General features: G+C 42.3%; 2 protein-coding genes across 2 annotated transcripts in view; one reads left to right on the top strand and one right to left on the bottom strand.

Annotated features, from left to right (window-relative positions):
• The window catches only part of LOC138968295 (fibrinogen gamma-B chain-like), a 485,749-nt gene that overhangs the window by 69,283 nt on the left and 396,618 nt on the right, over positions 1 to 19,848 (bottom strand). The gene's annotated exons all lie outside the window — the stretch shown is intronic.
• LOC138969598 (fibrinogen beta chain-like) lies at positions 11,543 to 18,504 on the top strand. The gene is made up of 4 exons (XM_070342454.1): positions 11,543 to 11,863; positions 16,275 to 16,377; positions 16,685 to 16,773; positions 17,343 to 18,504. The coding sequence occupies exons 1-4, from the start codon at positions 11,543 to 11,545 to the stop codon at positions 17,898 to 17,900; spliced, it is 1,071 nt and encodes a 356-aa protein (XP_070198555.1). The 3' UTR covers positions 17,901 to 18,504.

The following is a 19,848-nucleotide window of genomic DNA, read 5'->3' as shown; positions in this document are numbered from 1 at the left end:
CGAGCAGAAAAAGCCCATCAAAGTCAAGAATCGTGTTTTTCTTTTTCTATTTTCACCTTGTAGCTTCATACAGACACTAAGCAACAGTGTAGTTCCACTTCCAGTGCAATATCTTGTACTTTAATTTTGACCATCTGTGTAACACTTTATTGACCCATGATCTGAGCTGTTCACATATATATATATATATATATATATATATACATACATACATACATACATACATACATACATACATACATACATACATACATACATACATACATACATACATACATACATTATACGTTAATTGGATCTGTGATCCAAACATGGCTTTTGGTCAATCGAGATGGAAGTTTATTCCACAAGCCCGTAGGGCGAGTGGAATAAACTGCCATCGAGATTGACCAAAAGGCATGTTTGGATCACAGATCCAATTAACATATATATCTCGACATTCACTGGTCTTAGGGTTTTTGTTTTCAAAGAAGAACTGAGAAACTTCCTTGAACACGGACCACTTCTCCGAGCAAAATCAACAAACCTAATCACTCGCATTCCACCTCAAGGTCTCGGCCAACCAAGACTATGGCATACTCGCAGCAAAGCCGCCGAATGGTACCGTAAACCAAGAATAGTGACGTAAGAGAATAGAATGTCGTCTTTTGATTTGGAACGTGACGTGTTTCAGAACTTCTTCTGGACAACTCGGATGGTCTTCTGCGTAGTGGTTGGCACGAGATTCTTTTTCTTCTTCGACAGTTCATCCTCCGTTACTGTAGCAAAACGTTTTATCTTTTTTTCACTTTCGAGTATGCGGACGACTGAACTTGACCGCTAAAAAGTAGTCCTTTCGGTATTATTACGCCGAGTCTGAACATGAGGTCTGAACATTGTTTTTAGGCAGGATCTAGGTGAAAGCGAGGCTGTTCTTATCTCTGTGTACAGTCGAGAGAGAGAAATACATGTCGAGACATATATATAATGTATTCAAGATTAGAATAGTCCCTCTCTTGGCGAGGGCTGGTTGAAAAAAAGCTCCTTTCCATTGCTTATGCCACAACCTTCGTAAAACAAAATTTGACTTGATTTGATTTGATCTTTCTCTCTCTCTTTCTCTCTGTCTGTCTCTCTCTCTCTCTCTCTCTCTCTCTCTCTCTCTCTCTCTCTCTCTCTCTATCTATCTCTCTCTCTCTCTGTGCGTGTGTGTGGCTGTGTGTGTGTGTGTGTAGTTCTGCTTTTCTTTGCGGAGCTGGCCTGTTGTAGTTTCGGGACATTATGCATATAATCCTGGCCCCCATAATAATGCATTTCAGGACGTTAAAGAACGCATTCTATCATAAAAAGCATTTTGGTATTTTGTGTTATAGAATGCATTTTATCATAGAAGGCAGTTCGGGACGTTATAGAATGCATTCTATAATATAGAATACATTACATAATAAATGATTTCCTTATAATTCATTATTTAGATCAAACCAACAAAATTTAGTTTCTTTACAAACGGATTACCAGAGTGTGCATTTAATATGACACCCTTTTCTTTGAACTTATACTCATCGGAGTTCACGATTAATTGCGACAGGGATCTTTGGCTTCCAGTGATTGTTGACAAGGTGTTTTCCCTGGGTTCAGAAAGTTTGGAAGCGAGTCTTTTGCACATGAAAATGGTCAGTATCTGCTGCGTTTAAGGATGTCCGTAACAGACAAGATCGAGAGACAGACATTTGTTACACATTTGTTGTGAATGATAAAGGACGAGAAACGAAGTAATTGACTGCAAGTGCAAGACGACAGCGGGAACGAGTTAAGGAAAACAGGCGTGCTCAAGGCCTCGCCCTATTAGCAGTACGGTTTACTGCTTACCTTATATAAACAATTTGTAGAGTGCCATTTTCCAGAGTGGCCACGCGCGAATGAAATCCTGGCGAAAGACCTATCTTAATTCTACTTTTTGGCTCACGAAGTGTAGCCTATGCGATCGTAACTTTGTCTGTCTGTGCGTTTGTGCGTTTGTGCGTGTGTGTGTGCGTGTGTGTGTGTGTTTGTGCGTGTGTATGTCTGTGGTAGAAACTTTAACATTTCCGAGTCTATGTGTGAGTGGTTATCCAAGACTATGGATAAAGCTCGCATAAGATTACGTCACGGTCAAAAGTGTTTGACGTCAATTAATGCATCATGACGGCATTCCTCCCTGTAGTCTTTCTCTCTCGCGTGGTGTGTGTGGTCTCGGTCATTGTTATTTTGAGCGGGCCGAGACTATTTGGCAGTCGTGTCCCTGAAAGTAGGCTACATGCAGACAGACAGATCTAGATCTAGTGTCTCTCTTTCTTGCACAGTGTCACCTAAGCTTACTGTGTGTGTGGGTGTGTATGTGTGACGGAGTGATTGAGTTTGTGTTACTGTTTGTCTATTTCTTACGTGAGCCTTGAAGGCTTCGCCTCTTGTTGTTCTTAGGGTCAGACTCCTGCTTCAAGAGGGATTACTTTTTACATTCAGTCGTGTGTGCATGTAGTCCAGGCCACTTATGATTTCACCTCACAATAATGACCATAGAATTGATTTATATCACAATACATAGTACCAACCAAGAAAAAACACATATGAAAAGTCCCGGTGAGAAACTGGAACAATTAATTTTTTTTCGGGCTTTTTCGATATTTAAAAAAAAAAAAAAAGAGAAATTAGCAATTTCTTGGAAAAAAATGAGAACCCTATCATGCTGCATATCAAATGAAAGGGCTTGAGCTGAATAACAAGAATATTAAGCTAAAATCCATTTCCGATCAAATGCTGATGAAATATTCAGTAAGAACTTTATTTCCCGCGGTAACGGTGATCATACCTGATGACGAAAAGCATCATAACAAAGAAAATCCCTTACATGATGCATAATTCAACCTAGATACCTATCTGACTCTATTTCTACAGTCCTAGTGACTCCTACCTCAAATATTAGTCTCCTCCTCCTCTTCATCCATGGGAAGCATCGAATTGAGGCAACTTATTCCACGGCACTGTCCACAGGCAGTTGTGCAGCTAAGGCCGACCTTCCGGCAACTACAGCGTTGTGAGGAACAGTCAGTAGTGCAACCACATCTGATGATGTTCATTAACTCCTCAGGGGCTGGAGGAATGTCAGTGTGAACAGGAAGCAGCTGTCCCCGCTGAAGCTGAAACCCCCATTCTTCAGGCATGAGCTCCAGACTGGTACCCAAACAAGCCCACTCCTGAACCTGGTAAAAGACCCTGTGGCTGCAGCTGAAGTAGGAGGCAGGACTTTTGGCTGAACTTGCTTAGAGCCGGTGAACACTTTCTCGTGGTACTTTACCAGCCGAAGCTTGTCAAGAGTGTCACCATCATTTCCTTTGTAGATGTCGACTAACAGTTTCTCTCCTGTCTCTGCAATCATCTGGTGATCCGAATTAGTCTGCAGGAAAACCTTGGCACTATTTTCAAACAGTTTGTTCTTTTTTTGCAGTTTCTTCACTGGGACACATTTTCCGACACTGAAAGGCCGAGAAGTTGTGTCACAGCCACTAAATGCATGCGCAAATAAGATATTCTTGCACACATTGGGGCCAAGACGGCTCTGCGTTGATCTGATGTCCCAAAGTCTTGTTGTACTTGCCCTGCTTGAGGAGAAGAACACATCCTTCATGTCTGACTTGACATGAAACAGAAGAAGAATGAACTTGATCAAGGGATTGCTGCATCACGGAGACCAGGTCTGGAAGTGTTACCTGTTCATAATCTCCAAATTCCAGAACCTTGACAACATCTTGAAAAGCACGATTTATCACTGGGTTTTCAGGACGACCTTTTGGCTTCTTCCCCTTTGCTTCATCAGAGAAAGACTGAGGAATTCCAGATCCTTTTCGAAAATTAGTGCTGCACACGTTGTGGTAGACTACATCATAGGCACAACAGTCAGACGCAAATGCCAGGCGACTGTTGACTTCATTGGCCCATTTGTCATCATCCCCCCTCACCCCACACACTTTCACAATAGATTCCTGAAAACAGTCTGTTCTTACTGGAATTAGTTTCTCAACTTTTCTGTTCCTCAAAGGCTCTGTGCTTTGGCAGCAGAAGAGACACTGAGCCTTGAAGTCGAAATTATGATGAGACCGGAGGCTTCTCCTCTTCTTAACTGGGGAGGGGGTCCCTTCTCTCACACTCCGTTTCAATGCTGCAATGGAATTGTGATGAGTGTAGTCCTTGCGGCATTTTGCGTGAACCAGCTGTCCTGCTTTGACCTGGAGGTTGTCCCCTCGTTCTATGCTAGCAGAGTTTATCCCAGAGCAGCCCTTTTCAGTCAATTTCACATGATCCCCTGGTTTTGTCGCTTGTTCACAGATCGCACAGTCCAGGTTCAACGGAATGTTCTGCAACAAGGGGAAAAATGAAATCAATAATGATCAGCAGTATGCTGGACGCTTGACGAATAGATGAGTCGAAACTGAGCGCCTGTTACTCAGATTTTAAATATACACAGTTATATTTACATACAGGGGGGGGGGGGGGGGGGGGGGCTCAGTCAGTAGTGCGCAGGATTTGTAATCTGACGACGAGAGTTCGAATCTGCCTAGGGGGATGTTTTCCCGGAGTTAACATTTGTGCTGACTCCATTCCCTGAAAGTGGTGGCATAGTGGTCTAGTGGTAATGCACCCAGCTAGAAATTGAGGGGTCATGGGTTCGAATCTTGTTTGGAGCCTATACCTTTCCCCCATCCACTAGACCAGATGTGGTGTGGTCTGGGTGCTAGTCTTTCGGATGAGACGATAAACCGAGGTCCCGTGTGCAACACGCATTCAGCGCACGTAAAAGAACCCACGGCAACAAGAAAATTGTCCCTGGCAAAATTCTGTAGAAAACCCAACCTAATAGGTAAACAAATACACAATGCACACAGGGAAAAAAAAGGGGGGTGGTGCCGGTGTGACGTTTTCATCTTTCGCCGTGTTGATCTGTATTTCGATTCTCGGCCTCGTTGATCTAGTATAAACTCTACACTGAACAAAAAACCACCCTTCGATAGTACTGATGAGCGACATTGTGTACCTTACATTCGTGGGGCCAAATTTGTCCAACCAATTTGTTTTATTTAACTTAGAAATTTGATTCATCCCACAATGTTTCCCTTCTTACTCAAGGGACGTAACCACTCGGTACACGTTTTCGAAGAAATCGATTTTGGGGATGAAATCTATTAAATTTCACCACCAATTTTCTTCAAATGCAAGAAACTGACATGCCTTTCGTCCATACATAATTTCACTTCTTAATTTTACTAGGAAACAACATTTCAGTCTTGAGTATATATCGAGGGGGAAATATGTACACAGGCGAAAGATGAAATCGTGACACCGTACTATGGCGACGCGCTATCACTGGGAAGAGCAGCCCGAATTTCACGCAGAGAACTCTGCCGTGACTATAAATATATACCATACCATACCATACCATTTCTTAGATATTAATTTAGATGGGTGTCTGTAACAGGGCGAGAAAGCGTGTACACATGAGTGTGCTGTGTTCGTCTTTCACTTTCAGTTTCAGAATCACTTTGAACAGTACAGTACGAAGCACGGAAAACTTCTTACGGCGTATGCATGTTAGTTTTTCTACCTACTTTGCTTCAATTGTTACTGTAATGCACTATTAATCGTAAAATGTGCTCACTTACCTCTGTTTTGTTCGTCGATGACTCAACAAATGTGCTGCTCGAAGATTCGGCAGCCATCTTTGTTTTGGAGTCGTCTAGTCAAATCAAATCACTACACTGAGCTAATCAACTAGATCTATACAGCAATCAATCGCCAAACGTGTTGTTTAGCCCATACATGGTGTTAGATATCTTCACAGTGTGAAAGAAGTGGAAACAAAGCCCTATTGTTTGCCAGAAATGGTGTTATGGGACGGAGGATAAAAATACTCAACTCCCGGCTGCACGCGCGTTGCAGTAAAACTATGCGACCGCATTCCGATCTCCGCCGCACAAGAGCGTCCGCTCACCGAGACGTAGGCCCAACAAAACAGGCAAAAAAACAATACTATCTATCCGAAGATTCCTTGGGACTTTTTACAGCATAAACTAGAGACACTGAGGAGTGTAATACAATTAAAATCAAATCTATGGTCATTATTGTGAGCATCAAGTAAGCAGCAATCATAGGTGCGCTGTACTAGTCCAGGCCACTTATGATTTCACCTCACAATAATGACCATAGAATTGATTTATATCACAATACATAGTACCAACCAAGAAAAAACACATATGAAAAGTCCCGGTGAGAAACTGGAACAATTAATTTTTTTTCGGGCTTTTTCGATATTTAAAAAAAAAAGAAAAAAGAAATTAGCAATTTCTTGGAAAAAAATGAGAACCCTATCATGCTGCATATCAAATGAAAGGGCTTGAGCTGAATAACAAGAATATTAAGCTAAAATCCATTTCCGGTCAAATGCTGATGAAATATTTAGTAAGAACTTTATTTCCCGCGGTAACGGTGATCATACCTGATGACGAAAAGCATCATAACAAAGAAAATCCCTTACATGATGCATAATTCAACCTAGATACCTATCTGACTCTATTTCTACAGTCCTAGTGACTCCTACCTCAAATATTAGTCTCCTCCTCCTCTTCATCCATGGGAAGCATCGAATTGAGGCAACTTATTCCACGGCACTGTCCACAGGCAGTTGTGCAGCTAAGGCCGACCTTCCGGCAACTACAGCGTTGTGAGGAACAGTCAGTAGTGCAACCACATCTGATGATGTTCATTAACTCCTCAGGGGCTGGAGGAATGTCAGTGTGAACAGGAAGCAGCTGTCCCCGCTGAAGCTGAAACCCCCATTCTTCAGGCATGAGCTCCAGACTGGTACCCAAACAAGCCCACTCCTGAACCTGGTAAAAGACCCTGTGGCTGCAGCTGAAGTAGGAGGCAGGACTTTTGGCTGAACTTGCTTAGAGCCGGTGAACACTTTCTCGTGGTACTTTACCAGCCGAAGCTTGTCAAGAGTGTCACCATCATTTCCTTTGTAGATGTCGACTAACAGTTTCTCTCCTGTCTCTGCAATCATCTGGTGATCCGAATTAGTCTGCAGGAAAACCTTGGCACTATTTTCAAACAGTTTGTTCTTTTTTTGCAGTTTCTTCACTGGGACACATTTTCCGACACTGAAAGGCCGAGAAGTTGTGTCACAGCCACTAAATGCATGCGCAAATAAGATATTCTTGCACACATTGGGGCCAAGACGGCTCTGCGTTGATCTGATGTCCCAAAGTCTTGTTGTACTTGCCCTGCTTGAGGAGAAGAACACATCCTTCATGTCTGACTTGACATGAAACAGAAGAAGAATGAACTTGATCAAGGGATTGCTGCATCACGGAGACCAGGTCTGGAAGTGTTACCTGTTCATAATCTCCAAATTCCAGAACCTTGACAACATCTTGAAAAGCACGATTTATCACTGGGTTTTCAGGACGACCTTTTGGCTTCTTCCCCTTTGCTTCATCAGAGAAAGACTGAGGAATTCCAGATCCTTTTCGAAAATTAGTGCTGCACACGTTGTGGTAGACTACATCATAGGCACAACAGTCAGACGCAAATGCCAGGCGACTGTTGACTTCATTGGCCCATTTGTCATCATCCCCCCTCACCCCACACACTTTCACAATAGATTCCTGAAAACAGTCTGTTCTTACTGGAATTAGTTTCTCAACTTTTCTGTTCCTCAAAGGCTCTGTGCTTTGGCAGCAGAAGAGACACTGAGCCTTGAAGTCGAAATTATGATGAGACCGGAGGCTTCTCCTCTTCTTAACTGGGGAGGGGGTCCCTTCTCTCACACTCCGTTTCAATGCTGCAATGGAATTGTGATGAGTGTAGTCCTTGCGGCATTTTGCGTGAACCAGCTGTCCTGCTTTGACCTGGAGGTTGTCCCCTCGTTCTATGCTAGCAGAGTTTATCCCAGAGCAGCCCTTTTCAGTCAATTTCACATGATCCCCTGGTTTTGTCGCTTGTTCACAGATCGCACAGTCCAGGTTCAACGGAATGTTCTGCAACAAGGGGAAAAATGAAATCAATAATGATCAGCAGTATGCTGGACGCTTGACGAATAGATGAGTCGAAACTGAGCGCCTGTTACTCAGATTTTAAATATACACAGTTATATTTACATACAGGGGGGGGGGGGGGGGGGGGCTCAGTCAGTAGTGCGCAGGATTTGTAATCTGACGACGAGAGTTCGAATCTGCCTAGGGGGATGTTTTCCCGGAGTTAACATTTGTGCTGACTCCATTCCCTGAAAGTGGTGGCATAGTGGTCTAGTGGTAATGCACCCAGCTAGAAATTGAGGGGTCATGGGTTCGAATCTTGTTTGGAGCCTATACCTTTCCCCCATCCACTAGACCAGATGTGGTGTGGTCTGGGTGCTAGTCTTTCGGATGAGACGATAAACCGAGGTCCCGTGTGCAACACGCATTCAGCGCACGTAAAAGAACCCACGGCAACAAGAAAATTGTCCCTGGCAAAATTCTGTAGAAAACCCAACCTAATAGGTAAACAAATACACAATGCACACAGGGAAAAAAAAGGGGGTGGTGCCGGTGTGACGTTTTCATCTTTCGCCGTGTTGATCTGTATTTCGATTCTCGGCCTCGTTGATCTAGTATAAACTCTACACTGAACAAAAAACCACCCTTCGATAGTACTGATGAGCGACATTGTGTACCTTACATTCGTGGGGCCAAATTTGTCCAACCAATTTGTTTTATTTAACTTAGAAATTTGATTCATCCCACAATGTTTCCCTTCTTACTCAAGGGACGTAACCACTCGGTACACGTTTTCGAAGAAATCGATTTTGGGGATGAAATCTATTAAATTTCACCACCAATTTTCTTCAAATGCAAGAAACTGACATGCCTTTCGTCCATACATAATTTCACTTCTTAATTTTACTAGGAAACAACATTTCAGTCTTGAGTATATATCGAGGGGGAAATATGTACACAGGCGAAAGATGAAATCGTGACACCGTACTATGGCGACGCGCTATCACTGGGAAGAGCAGCCCGAATTTCACGCAGAGAACTCTGCCGTGACTATAAATATATACCATACCATACCATACCATTTCTTAGATATTAATTTAGATGGGTGTCTGTAACAGGGCGAGAAAGCGTGTACACATGAGTGTGCTGTGTTCGTCTTTCACTTTCAGTTTCAGAATCACTTTGAACAGTACAGTACGAAGCACGGAAAACTTCTTACGGCGTATGCATGTTAGTTTTTCTACCTACTTTGCTTCAATTGTTACTGTAATGCACTATTAATCGTAAAATGTGCTCACTTACCTCTGTTTTGTTCGTCGATGACTCAACAAATGTGCTGCTCGAAGATTCGGCAGCCATCTTTGTTTTGGAGTCGTCTAGTCAAATCAAATCACTACACTGAGCTAATCAACTAGATCTATACAGCAATCAATCGCCAAACGTGTTGTTTAGCCCATACATGGTGTTAGATATCTTCACAGTGTGAAAGAAGTGGAAACAAAGCCCTATTGTTTGCCAGAAATGGTGTTATGGGACGGAGGATAAAAATACTCAACTCCCGGCTGCACGCGCGTTGCAGTAAAACTATGCGACCGCATTCCGATCTCCGCCGCACAAGAGCGTCCGCTCACCGAGACGTAGGCCCAACAAAACAGGCAAAAAAACAATACTATCTATCCGAAGATTCCTTGGGACTTTTTACAGCATAAACTAGAGACACTGAGGAGTGTAATACAATTAAAATCAAATCTATGGTCATTATTGTGAGCATCAAGTAAGCAGCAATCATAGGTGCGCTGTACTAATGTGCGTGCATGCGAGTGTCATTGTGTGTTGGGAAGGTGAGAGCGAATTGGACGTGACGTATTTGTTCTCTGTTATGTGACCTATACCCGTTCTGGAATCAAAAATGTACAATAGTTTACCTGTAACTGCGATTGTTGGAGATCTGCTGACAGTAAGAAGAAGTCCACTGTTAGTTAAGATTTACACTTCAGTGTTATCAATTAAGTACAAACGTTTAAGACAAACCTGTTAAGAGTTGGAAATGCATCATGTACTAAAACTCACTTTTATTTCGAACAGGATGTTCCGGACAGCGAGTTGAAAACTAAACCAAAGACCAAGGGCCTGGAATCCTCCCAACTCTGAAGGGTGTTTTTGTTATCGGACTTTCGTGTGGGAACTTTCAAGATGGGGTTTACCAGAGCTCCGTTCATATTAATAGCAACATATTATGTGTTCAACAGTTCTTACCCCAGACCCTTTTTTTCTGCGGCTCCTGCAGACATTTCTTTTTGTCAAATAAAAATACTTCTTTGCTCAAAAAATGTGATTTTAAGGTCTTTCTGAATTGTATGAGAGTGCAGGATGAAAGTGTTCTAAATGTGTTCCAAAAGTGTTCTAAAAGTGTTCTAAAAGTGTTCCAAAAGTGTTCTAAAAGTGTTCTAAAAGTGTTCTAAAAGTGTTCCAAAAATGTTAACCTGAACACTTGTATGTGTTCCAAAAGTGTTCCAAGAGTGTTGACCTGAACACTTTTATGTGTTCAGAAGTGGTTACAGCAGGGTGAACACTTAAAAGTGTTCAGATGTGAACACTTTTGGAACACTTTTAGAACACTGTTTTGTGTATATAACACTTTATGTGTTCCAAAAGTGTTCTACTAAAAGGGTGTTTAGAAGTGGTTACACAAAGGGTGTTCAGGAGTGGAACACTTTTGTTTAGAGTGTACCTGTCATGAAAGGCCACCTGCAATGTCGGGACACTTTTGGCTAGTCCCAAGGGTGTCCTTTCATCGCAGGTACCACTGTACCTCAATATTAAACACTATGTCCCTGTGAATATAGTAGATACGAGCCAATATATATTTTAGGGTAACACGCGATTTTCCGCCTAAAGGGTTTTTGAACGTGGAACAGAAGTGTTTTGGTCGGGCTTTAGCTTTATTGTACCATTTTTCAAACAAGAGAGATCTCATGCTCACACTTGAAACAGAGGGTTCGGCCGCTTTATGTTTGTATTCGGCAACTTGCGTGCTAAATTAAAGTTTTCAAGGATATCATTTATGGATTGCAGAACAACGGACGAGAGAATGCAATCCCGTCTTTCATTTCTTCAAATTGTTTGAGCTTCTCGTAACTTTTTAAACGGCAAACAAAAGCTCAGTATGAATAGCTCTATATTGACGTTTTAGCAAGATTCTAAAGGTCTGTGCACACATGCAAATTATGTCCAACCGGAAGAAAAGGTTGAGAACTGAATGAAGAGAGCTAATGGTATGCTATTGACCTGAAGCGACTCATGCTATATAAAAGACCTCACGTTCTTGGACCACATTTCAACCATACCTGTCCAAAGATTCCTGCCGCACAAATTTCAAAGAGAAGAAAAAGCTGTCTTCGCTTTTGTGCGTACAGCGTTGCACTTGTGGTCGCGTAAAAACTATATGTATATATATATTTGATCTAATATTCATGCACCTAGCTGAACCAGAGAAAATGCGATCTTCAGCATTATGGGTGCTGTGCTGCACTGTAGCGATCTGTAGTAGTGTCTCAACGTCCAGCGACGTAAGAAAGCAAGATTATGGCAGGTGTCCGATATCCAGCAAGACGATCGGACAGGGTCCGAACACGGTTATCGGCAGCTCCAGCTTGCAGTGTGCGATGGAATGCTCAAAGACTGAGCAGTGTCAGAGCGTTGCCGTGTGCCATGGGGATGACCCTGGGCACGTGCTATGTGAGTTGAGAAACGACATCACACAGGCGCAGTGCTCACAAAGCGACATCGACAGCCACGCTTGTCACCTGGCGTATAAGGTAAGTTGAACACCACACTGGTGACGTCATCGAGCTAACTGGAGTACAGGTTACATTTGTGTACAGGGTAAGAAAGACACCACAATGGTTAAGTCATAGAGCTAACTGGCGAACAGGTTACATTTGTGTACAGGGTAAGACACCACACTGGTGAAGTCATAGAGCTAACTGGAGTACAGGTTACATTTGTGTACAGGGTAAGAAAGACACCACACTGGTGAAGTCATAGAGCTAACTGGCGAACAGGTTACATTTGTGTACAGGGTAAGAAAGACACCACACTGGTGAAGTCATAGAGCTAACTGGCGAACAGGTTACATTTGTGTACAGGGTAAGAAAGACACCACACTGGTGAAGTCATAGAGCTAACTGGCGAACAGGTTACATTTGTGTACAGGGTAAGAAAGACACCACACTGGTGAAGTCATAGAGCTAACTGACGAACAGGTTACATTTGTGTACAGGGTAAGACACCACACTGGTGAAGTCATAGAGCTAACTGGAGTACAGGTTATATTTGTGTACAGGGTAAGAAAGACACCACACTGGTGAAGTCATAGAGCTAACTGGAGTACAGGTTATATTTGTGTACAGGGTAAGACACCACACTGGTGTTCAGGGTAAGACACCACACTGGTGTACAGGGTAAGACACCACCCTGGTGTTCAGGGTAAGACACCACACTGGTGTACAGGGTAAGACACCACCCTGGTGTTCAGGGTAAGACACCACACTGGTGTACAGGGTAAGACACCACACTGGTGTTCAGGGTAAGACACCACACGGGTGTTCAGGGTAAGACACCACACTGGTGTACAGGGTAAGACACCACCCTGGTGTTCAGGGTAAGACACCACACTGGTGTACAGGGTAAGACACCACACTGGTGTTCAGGGTAAGACACCACACTGGTGTTCAGGGTAAGACTCCACATTGGTGTTTGGGGAAGGTTATATAAGGTAAACTAATATGACAATCTTGTACACTGAGCCCAAAAAGTTAAGGATATTTTTTCAGTGGTATACCCCAGATGTTAAACAGCAATTTTTGGGTCAGAAATATACGTGTATTTGAAGATCAGTCTTTCTTCTGCTTAAAAATGTGTTTCTTGAATCTGAGCAATATTTGGGTATGACGTCACATGTCCGTGACCACGCCTACCCTAAAAAATGGCGTTTTTTGACGGCATGATTCACCTTCAACCGTCGAAACGGTGACTTAAACTGAATAATATTTTGCATTTTTTTTATCAAAAGGTTTATTTAGTGTCTTACCTAACAAGTCATACAAATTTCGTTCAAATCCGCCGCGCAGTTAGGCTGATCCAACGTGTAAAGGAAAGCGACAACAATCCTGAAAAACAGCAAAAAATCCAGGGTTTTTATGGTGTTTTTGCTGGGTAGCCGCAGTTGATATGCAATAAATCTAAAACTACAAATAGCAGCCTCTCCAAATTTCACAGAGCGATGACAAAAACCCTCATCTGGATATGTTCCAGTACTTAGGTCAAACAGAACCCAAGAATGGACGTTGTAACGGTTTTCCGTTAAAAATTTGGAAACGTTTGTAACGTCTAAGAAGCAAATGTAACATGCACGCAACTTTGTATACTTTGCAAAGAATGATGCCATTACATGTGTGCCAAGTTTCAAAAACATTCTTTCACGGGCTCAAAAGGTATGATCGTTTGAAAAGAGGTGAAAAATACTGCCCCTGGTGTCTTTCGCGCAACTTTTTTTTAGGACTTTTTCTATAATATTGATTCTCGTTCTCCGACAGGATGCGTATAGCCTTTCACGGACGATGCGAATCACCTGCTCGGTAGAAGTTGCAGAAAAGAACTTTTCGCGTGTTTTGAACACAGCTGTGCTGTATAAGAAAGAAGTAAAGAATACAAAGAATCAAATAACAGAAGAATGCAGACATGACGTCATATAATTCCAAAAATATGACGTCAGATGGAGGCAACACTGGGTTTTTCTCATCGTCGTCTTGATAGCGGCGAGACACAATCTGGCATTTTCTGTGACGAATCAGACAGTTTGAATGCTACGAAATGGAGCTGTGGAGATGGACATCGCCAGGTTTTTAAGAGTCTGTAAGAGCATTGTCTCGATAGTGGAAAGTGTGTGTCCTGATCACTCAGCCACCTTGATATGAGTTTTGCAGACGTCATCGTCTAAAAATAGAACAGCAGAGCTGAGTGAGATTTTACTTTTTATTTCTTCAAAGTCATGAGGCTATATCTTTTGAGCCCACGAAAGAATGTTTCTGAAACTTGGCACACATGTAATGGCACCATTCTTTGCAAAGTACACAGAATTGCGTGCATGTCACATTTGTTTCTAGGACGTTATGAACCGGTGTCACTAACGGGGGTGTTTTTCCTACCTCGGAGGAATTTCTTGTTTTAAAACTGTTTCTCCGTGCCATGGAAGTCTCGCGTGTAAAAACAAATGCTGATTCAAGCAGATTTTATTGTGACTGAAACAAGATGGCGCAAGTTTACTTGATGATGATGATTCTTAAGATTTGTTTCCCACAGGAACATGAGGTGTTTATGTGCTAAAAAGTTTACTTAATTATGCTAACTGTTTTAGTCCAATATGTTCATATGATCGAGAGTACAGTAGTACAAATTTTGTGAATAAGTGCATTTTTTAAACTGTGCCATGGAAGTCTCGAGTGTAAAAACAAATGCTGATTTTACTTTTGTACTGCATTTGTTTAAACTGTTTCATCGTGCCATGGAAGTCTTGCGTGTATAAACTAATGCTGATTCAAGCAGATTTTATTGTGACTGAAAAATGATGGCGCAAGCAAGTTTACTTGATGATGATAATTCTTAAAATGTTTGTCCCACAGGAACTAGAGCCTATTAGGGACATGAGGTGTTTATGTGCTAAAAAGTTTACTTAATTATGCTAACTGTTTTAGTCCAATATGTTCATATGATCGAGAGTAGTACCATTTTGTGAATAAGTGCATTTTTTAAACTGTTTCCCCGTTTTATTAAATAATAATTGAATAAATGTAGCAAAATGAAAGGGACTATTTCTCATTTCTTTACAATTTTCGTGCATCGTTTGGGTGTATTTATAGATTAGGAAATCCATGTAATTGTTGGCGCTTTATTTTAGGAAATACGTGAATTTCCCAACTCTTTTAGGAAATTCATGTATTTCCTAAGCTGTTTAGGAAAAACATGTATTTCCTAAATGAATCAGGAAATACGCGAATTTCCTAACTTCACGGATTGCCTGTAACATATATATATAAGGACTTCCTCGTATACACACGCACACACAAGCTCATACACACTTACACACACTTACACACACTTACACACACACACACACACACACACACACACACACACACACACACACACACACACACACACACATGCGAGAGAGAGAGAGAGAGAGAGAGAGAGGAAGAGAGAGAGAGAGAGAGAGAGAGAGAGAGAGAGAGAGAGAGAGAGAGAGAGAGAGAGAGAGAGAGAGAGGAAGAGAGAGAGAGAAAGAGAGAGAGAGAGAGAATGTGCATGTTTTGATGATTGTTTATATTAAATCACCAATCTCGACTAAAAACAGTTACATGTACCAGGACTTTTCGTGTCTTTTCGCGTCTTTTCGCGTCTTTTCGACTTTTAGTGACACCATTTATGAACGTTTGCAAATTTTTAACGGAAAACCGTTACAACGTCCATTCTCGGGTTCTGTTTGCTCCAAGTACTAGCGCGAATCCATATGGGGATCTTTGTCATCGTTCTGTGTAATTTGGAGAGGCTGCTATTTGTAGTTTTATATGTATTGCATATCAACTGCAGCTACCCAGCAAAAGTACCACAAAAACCCTGGATTTTTGGCTGTTTTTCAGGATAGTGGTCGCTTTCCTTTACACGCTAGATTAGCCTGACTGCGCGACGGATTTGAACGAACTTTGTATGACTTGTTAGGTAAGACACCAAATAAACATTTTGGTGTAAAAAATGCAAAATATCGTTCAGTTTAAGTCGCCGTTTTGACTGTTGATGGTGAATCATGCCGTCAAAAAACGCCATTTTTGAGGGTAGGCATGGTCACGAACATGTGACGTCATGCCCAAATATTGCTCAGATTCATGAAAGCATTTTTGAGCAGAAGAAAGACAGATCTTAAAATACACGTTAATTTCTGACCCAAAAACTGCTGTTTAACATCTGGGGTATACCACTGAAAAAATATCCTTAACTTTTTGGGCTCAGTGTATCTTGTTTGCAGATGATGCACCCATTTGCATCCAAATCACAGGGAAACATAATAACAAATCTGACAGACATGCACTGACCTAGTATCTTCTTTGTCCCTATTAACTTTTACCTATTTCTGTGAGAAAATACTTTTAAAATACCAAACCTGTGTTACAGACGACTACAGAGCTTGTGTGTGAGAACGGTGGAACTCCTAATGGCACCAAGTGTTTCTGTCCCCTGCCCTTCGCTGGAAGACTCTGTCAGCGATATATGAGAGGTAGATATGCGTTTGTGGTGTGTGTGTGTGTGTGTGTGTGTGTGTGTGTGTGTGTGTGTGGATGTGTGTGTGTATGTATGTGTGTGTGTGTGTGTGGGTGTGTGTGTGTGTGTGTGTGTGTGTGTGTGTGTGAGCCTTCCTGTCCGCCCGTCTGTACTTCCATCTGTCTTTTCGTCCATCCGTCTGTCTGTCCGTCATTTTACCCGTATGGTTATCTGTTTGTCTGTAAGTCAGTTTTTCTGTTTGTCCCTCCGTCTCTTTGTTTGTATGTCTCTCGGCGTGTCAGTGTGTCTGTCTGTGTGTGCAGACTGCACTGAGGGTTACGAGAACGGACATCAGGATAGACACAAAGGCGCCTACCTCATCCAACCTATGACGTCACCAGCTCCATTCCTGGTAAGGACTCTTGTCTTGTATTCAAAGCAAGGTAACTTATGGCTAAGATAAAAGTAACATTGCGCTTTCAAAAAATAAGGGTTGTCTATTTTTCATCATCTTTCAAAGCAGCTGTCGTTTGAACTCGCAAAAACTACGCATGCATCCTTTTATTGAACCACTTTTTGTCGTGGAAGCGAAAGAAGCACTACACATGATGTTTTCAAGTATACACTTGATGGAATTCTGGTCAAGAGGATATTTTTTTTACTTAGTTTTTAGCAAATTAGAGAAATGTTGCCGTAGATCCACGAAATTAGCTGTGTGAGTTTAATTAAACGAGAAGGACTTTAAAGATAATGGCTTTATGATATGAACCATTATCAACATCCCAAACATTATTGGAGTGGCCAGGGGGGGTTTGTGTATTACTGATAGGAATATTTTCTTAATGTATCCGACCAAAGTTTGAAAAGAGTGACTGTGAAGTAAACGACAAATGCTGACATCAATAAACCAACATTAAGATTAAAGCATTAACATACATCATCGTTAGACAAATACATGTATCCACATTCATTCTACTTCAGGTGAAGTGTGAGTTTGATTGGGGAGGGATGACGTTCCCTTTGTGGAGGCAAGTCAGCGGTACGTCGTGGTCGGCGGTCACCTGGGAACAGGCCAAGGTGGGCTTTGGAGACGATCTGAACGTCGAGCCTGACTCTAAAAACTTCTTCGTCGGTCTGGAGAAGCTGCACCAAATCCTCAGCCAAGGACTGAACAACAACCAGATCCTGTCCAGTTACGGAAACCCTTGGACCAACAGCGGCGCCTACTATCACAACTTCACTGTAGCTTCGGAGCCCACAAAGTACCAGCTAAGCTATGATAATTTCTACGACTATCCACGCCAACCCTCCTTGAACGGACTGGATGTAAGCAGCGGCCCTGTTGTCTTTGCTGCCCCTGGAAACGATCCCAACAGCTGTGCTGAGACCAGGGGAGCGCCGGGGTGGTACGGGTCAAACTGCAGTGGACACAGCATGTTCGCTGACCCCCCCACCTGGCCGGTGCCTGGACAAGGCAGCCCGGATCTGAAAGAGGTCCTGTTCGTCTTAGTTCGAACAGAGCCGTTTTGGGAGGAGTGATGCTTGCAAAGACCGTCACTACCGGCACAACCACAAAAACATTGGCGGCGGATTAGATTCGGTTTGTTGCCAGAAATAAACGAGATTGGTTAGTTTCGTGAATGTTTAATTATTGACGGAAAAATACTTTAATTCAATTGAATCTTTATTGATATTTAAAGAAAACGAATGAGACCGACACCAGTCAATGATAATGATGAAAAAATAAACACTAATTAGAATCGGTTGTTGGGTTTGTTCATTCAATGATCAAGGAGAGTATGATATGTACTTACACATACATTTTGGAGGTCCTCCTTGAAATGAATCAGTCTATTTCTTTTCGATTTCGCCCGAAACACGGTTCTCGCTCAACAGGGCCAAGCATTGCTCTAAACAAAACACGGTTCTCGCTCAACAGGGCCAAGCATTGCTCTAAACAAAACACGGTTCTCGCTCAACAGGGCCAAGCATTGCTCTAAACAAAACACGGTTCTCGCTCAACAGGGCCAAGCATTGCTCTAAACAAAACACGGTTCTCGCTCAACAGGGCCAAGCATTGCTCTAAACAAAACACGGTTCTCGCTCAACAGGGCCAAGCATTGCTCTAAACAAAACACGGTTCTCGCTCAACAGGGCCAAGCATTGCTCTAAACAAAACACGGTTCTCGATCGCTCAACAGGGCCAAGCAATGCTCTACACAAAACACGGTTCTCGCTCAACAGGGCCAAGCATTGCTCTACACAAAACACGGTTCTCGCTCAACAGGGCCAAGCATTGCTCTAAACAAAACACGGTTCTCGCTCAACAGGGCCAAGCATTGCTCTAAACAAAACACGGTTCTCGCTCAACAGGGCCAAGCATTGCTCTAAACAAAACACGGTTCTCGCTCAACAGGGCCAAGCATTGCTCTAAACAAAACACGGTTCTCGCTCAACAGGGCCAAGCATTGCTCTAAACAAAACACGGTTCTCGCTCAACAGGGCCAAGCATTGCTCTAAACAAAACACGGTTCTCGCTCAACAGTGCCAAGCAATGCTCTAAACAAAACACGGTTCTCGCTCAACAGGGCCAAGCATTGCTCTAAACAAAACTTAAACAAGTTAATGTCATGTTTATTCTCAGATTTTGAAGAGTCTTGGAAAATGAAAGTATTTGTGCTGGAAACGATGACTGTTACTGGACACACTTGGTTGATATATCCCCGAATGGGTGTGTCTATTGCTTTTTGTAGCCTGAAGGTTATGTGGGTAGCCAAAGTGTTGCATTTGTAAGACAGGCACTTGCAAGTAGAGCTTATTCAACAGTCTGCATCCTAAAAATGAGAGACATGTGTAGCCTTACAGATCTCTCAGTGAATACAATGTTTGCAAACTGATCGCTGTGAAATCTGGTGCTTTGTTACTTGTGGGTGTGTGTGTGTGTGTGTGTGTGTGTGTGTGTGTGTGTGTGTGTGTGTGTGTGTGTGTGTGTGTGTGTGTGCACGTATTCGTGTGTGTAAACTGGTGGTAAAGCCTACATTAGCTCTTTGGTCACAGTTTAAACATATCAAAAGTATTGACTTGCAGAAACCTATACCACTTACCGTTCTCCGGCATCATGGCATGACAACCACTCCTATGATTTGAATGAATACAATTTTAGCTTGGGGGCTTTGTGCATTACTTTTGTTTTCCTATAAGTATTTGACTGCATTGTGAAACACTCCCCTCCTTCAGCTGACCGAAATGGAGTGCAAACAACAGCAATGATGGCTACGCAGAATGATTTTCAAATGTACGTGTGTTTATACAAATGGGTATAGATTACTCTAATAATAAGGTATTTATATGTCGCAAATTCTAACATTGTTCTAAACGAAGAAGTAGGTTTGTATAATTCTTTTTCTGTCAACCGCTGTTTCCAACAGATAGCCACTGCGGCAGCAACTGTATATTTCTGATTTTTGAGTCACTTGAGAAAAAGTGA

This window comes from Littorina saxatilis, linkage group LG6, assembly GCF_037325665.1.
Source record: "Littorina saxatilis isolate snail1 linkage group LG6, US_GU_Lsax_2.0, whole genome shotgun sequence".
NCBI lineage: Eukaryota > Metazoa > Mollusca > Gastropoda > Littorinimorpha > Littorinidae > Littorina > Littorina saxatilis.
The sequence above is the reverse complement of the archived record's forward strand: the minus strand, read 5'-3'. Positions and strand labels throughout refer to the sequence as shown.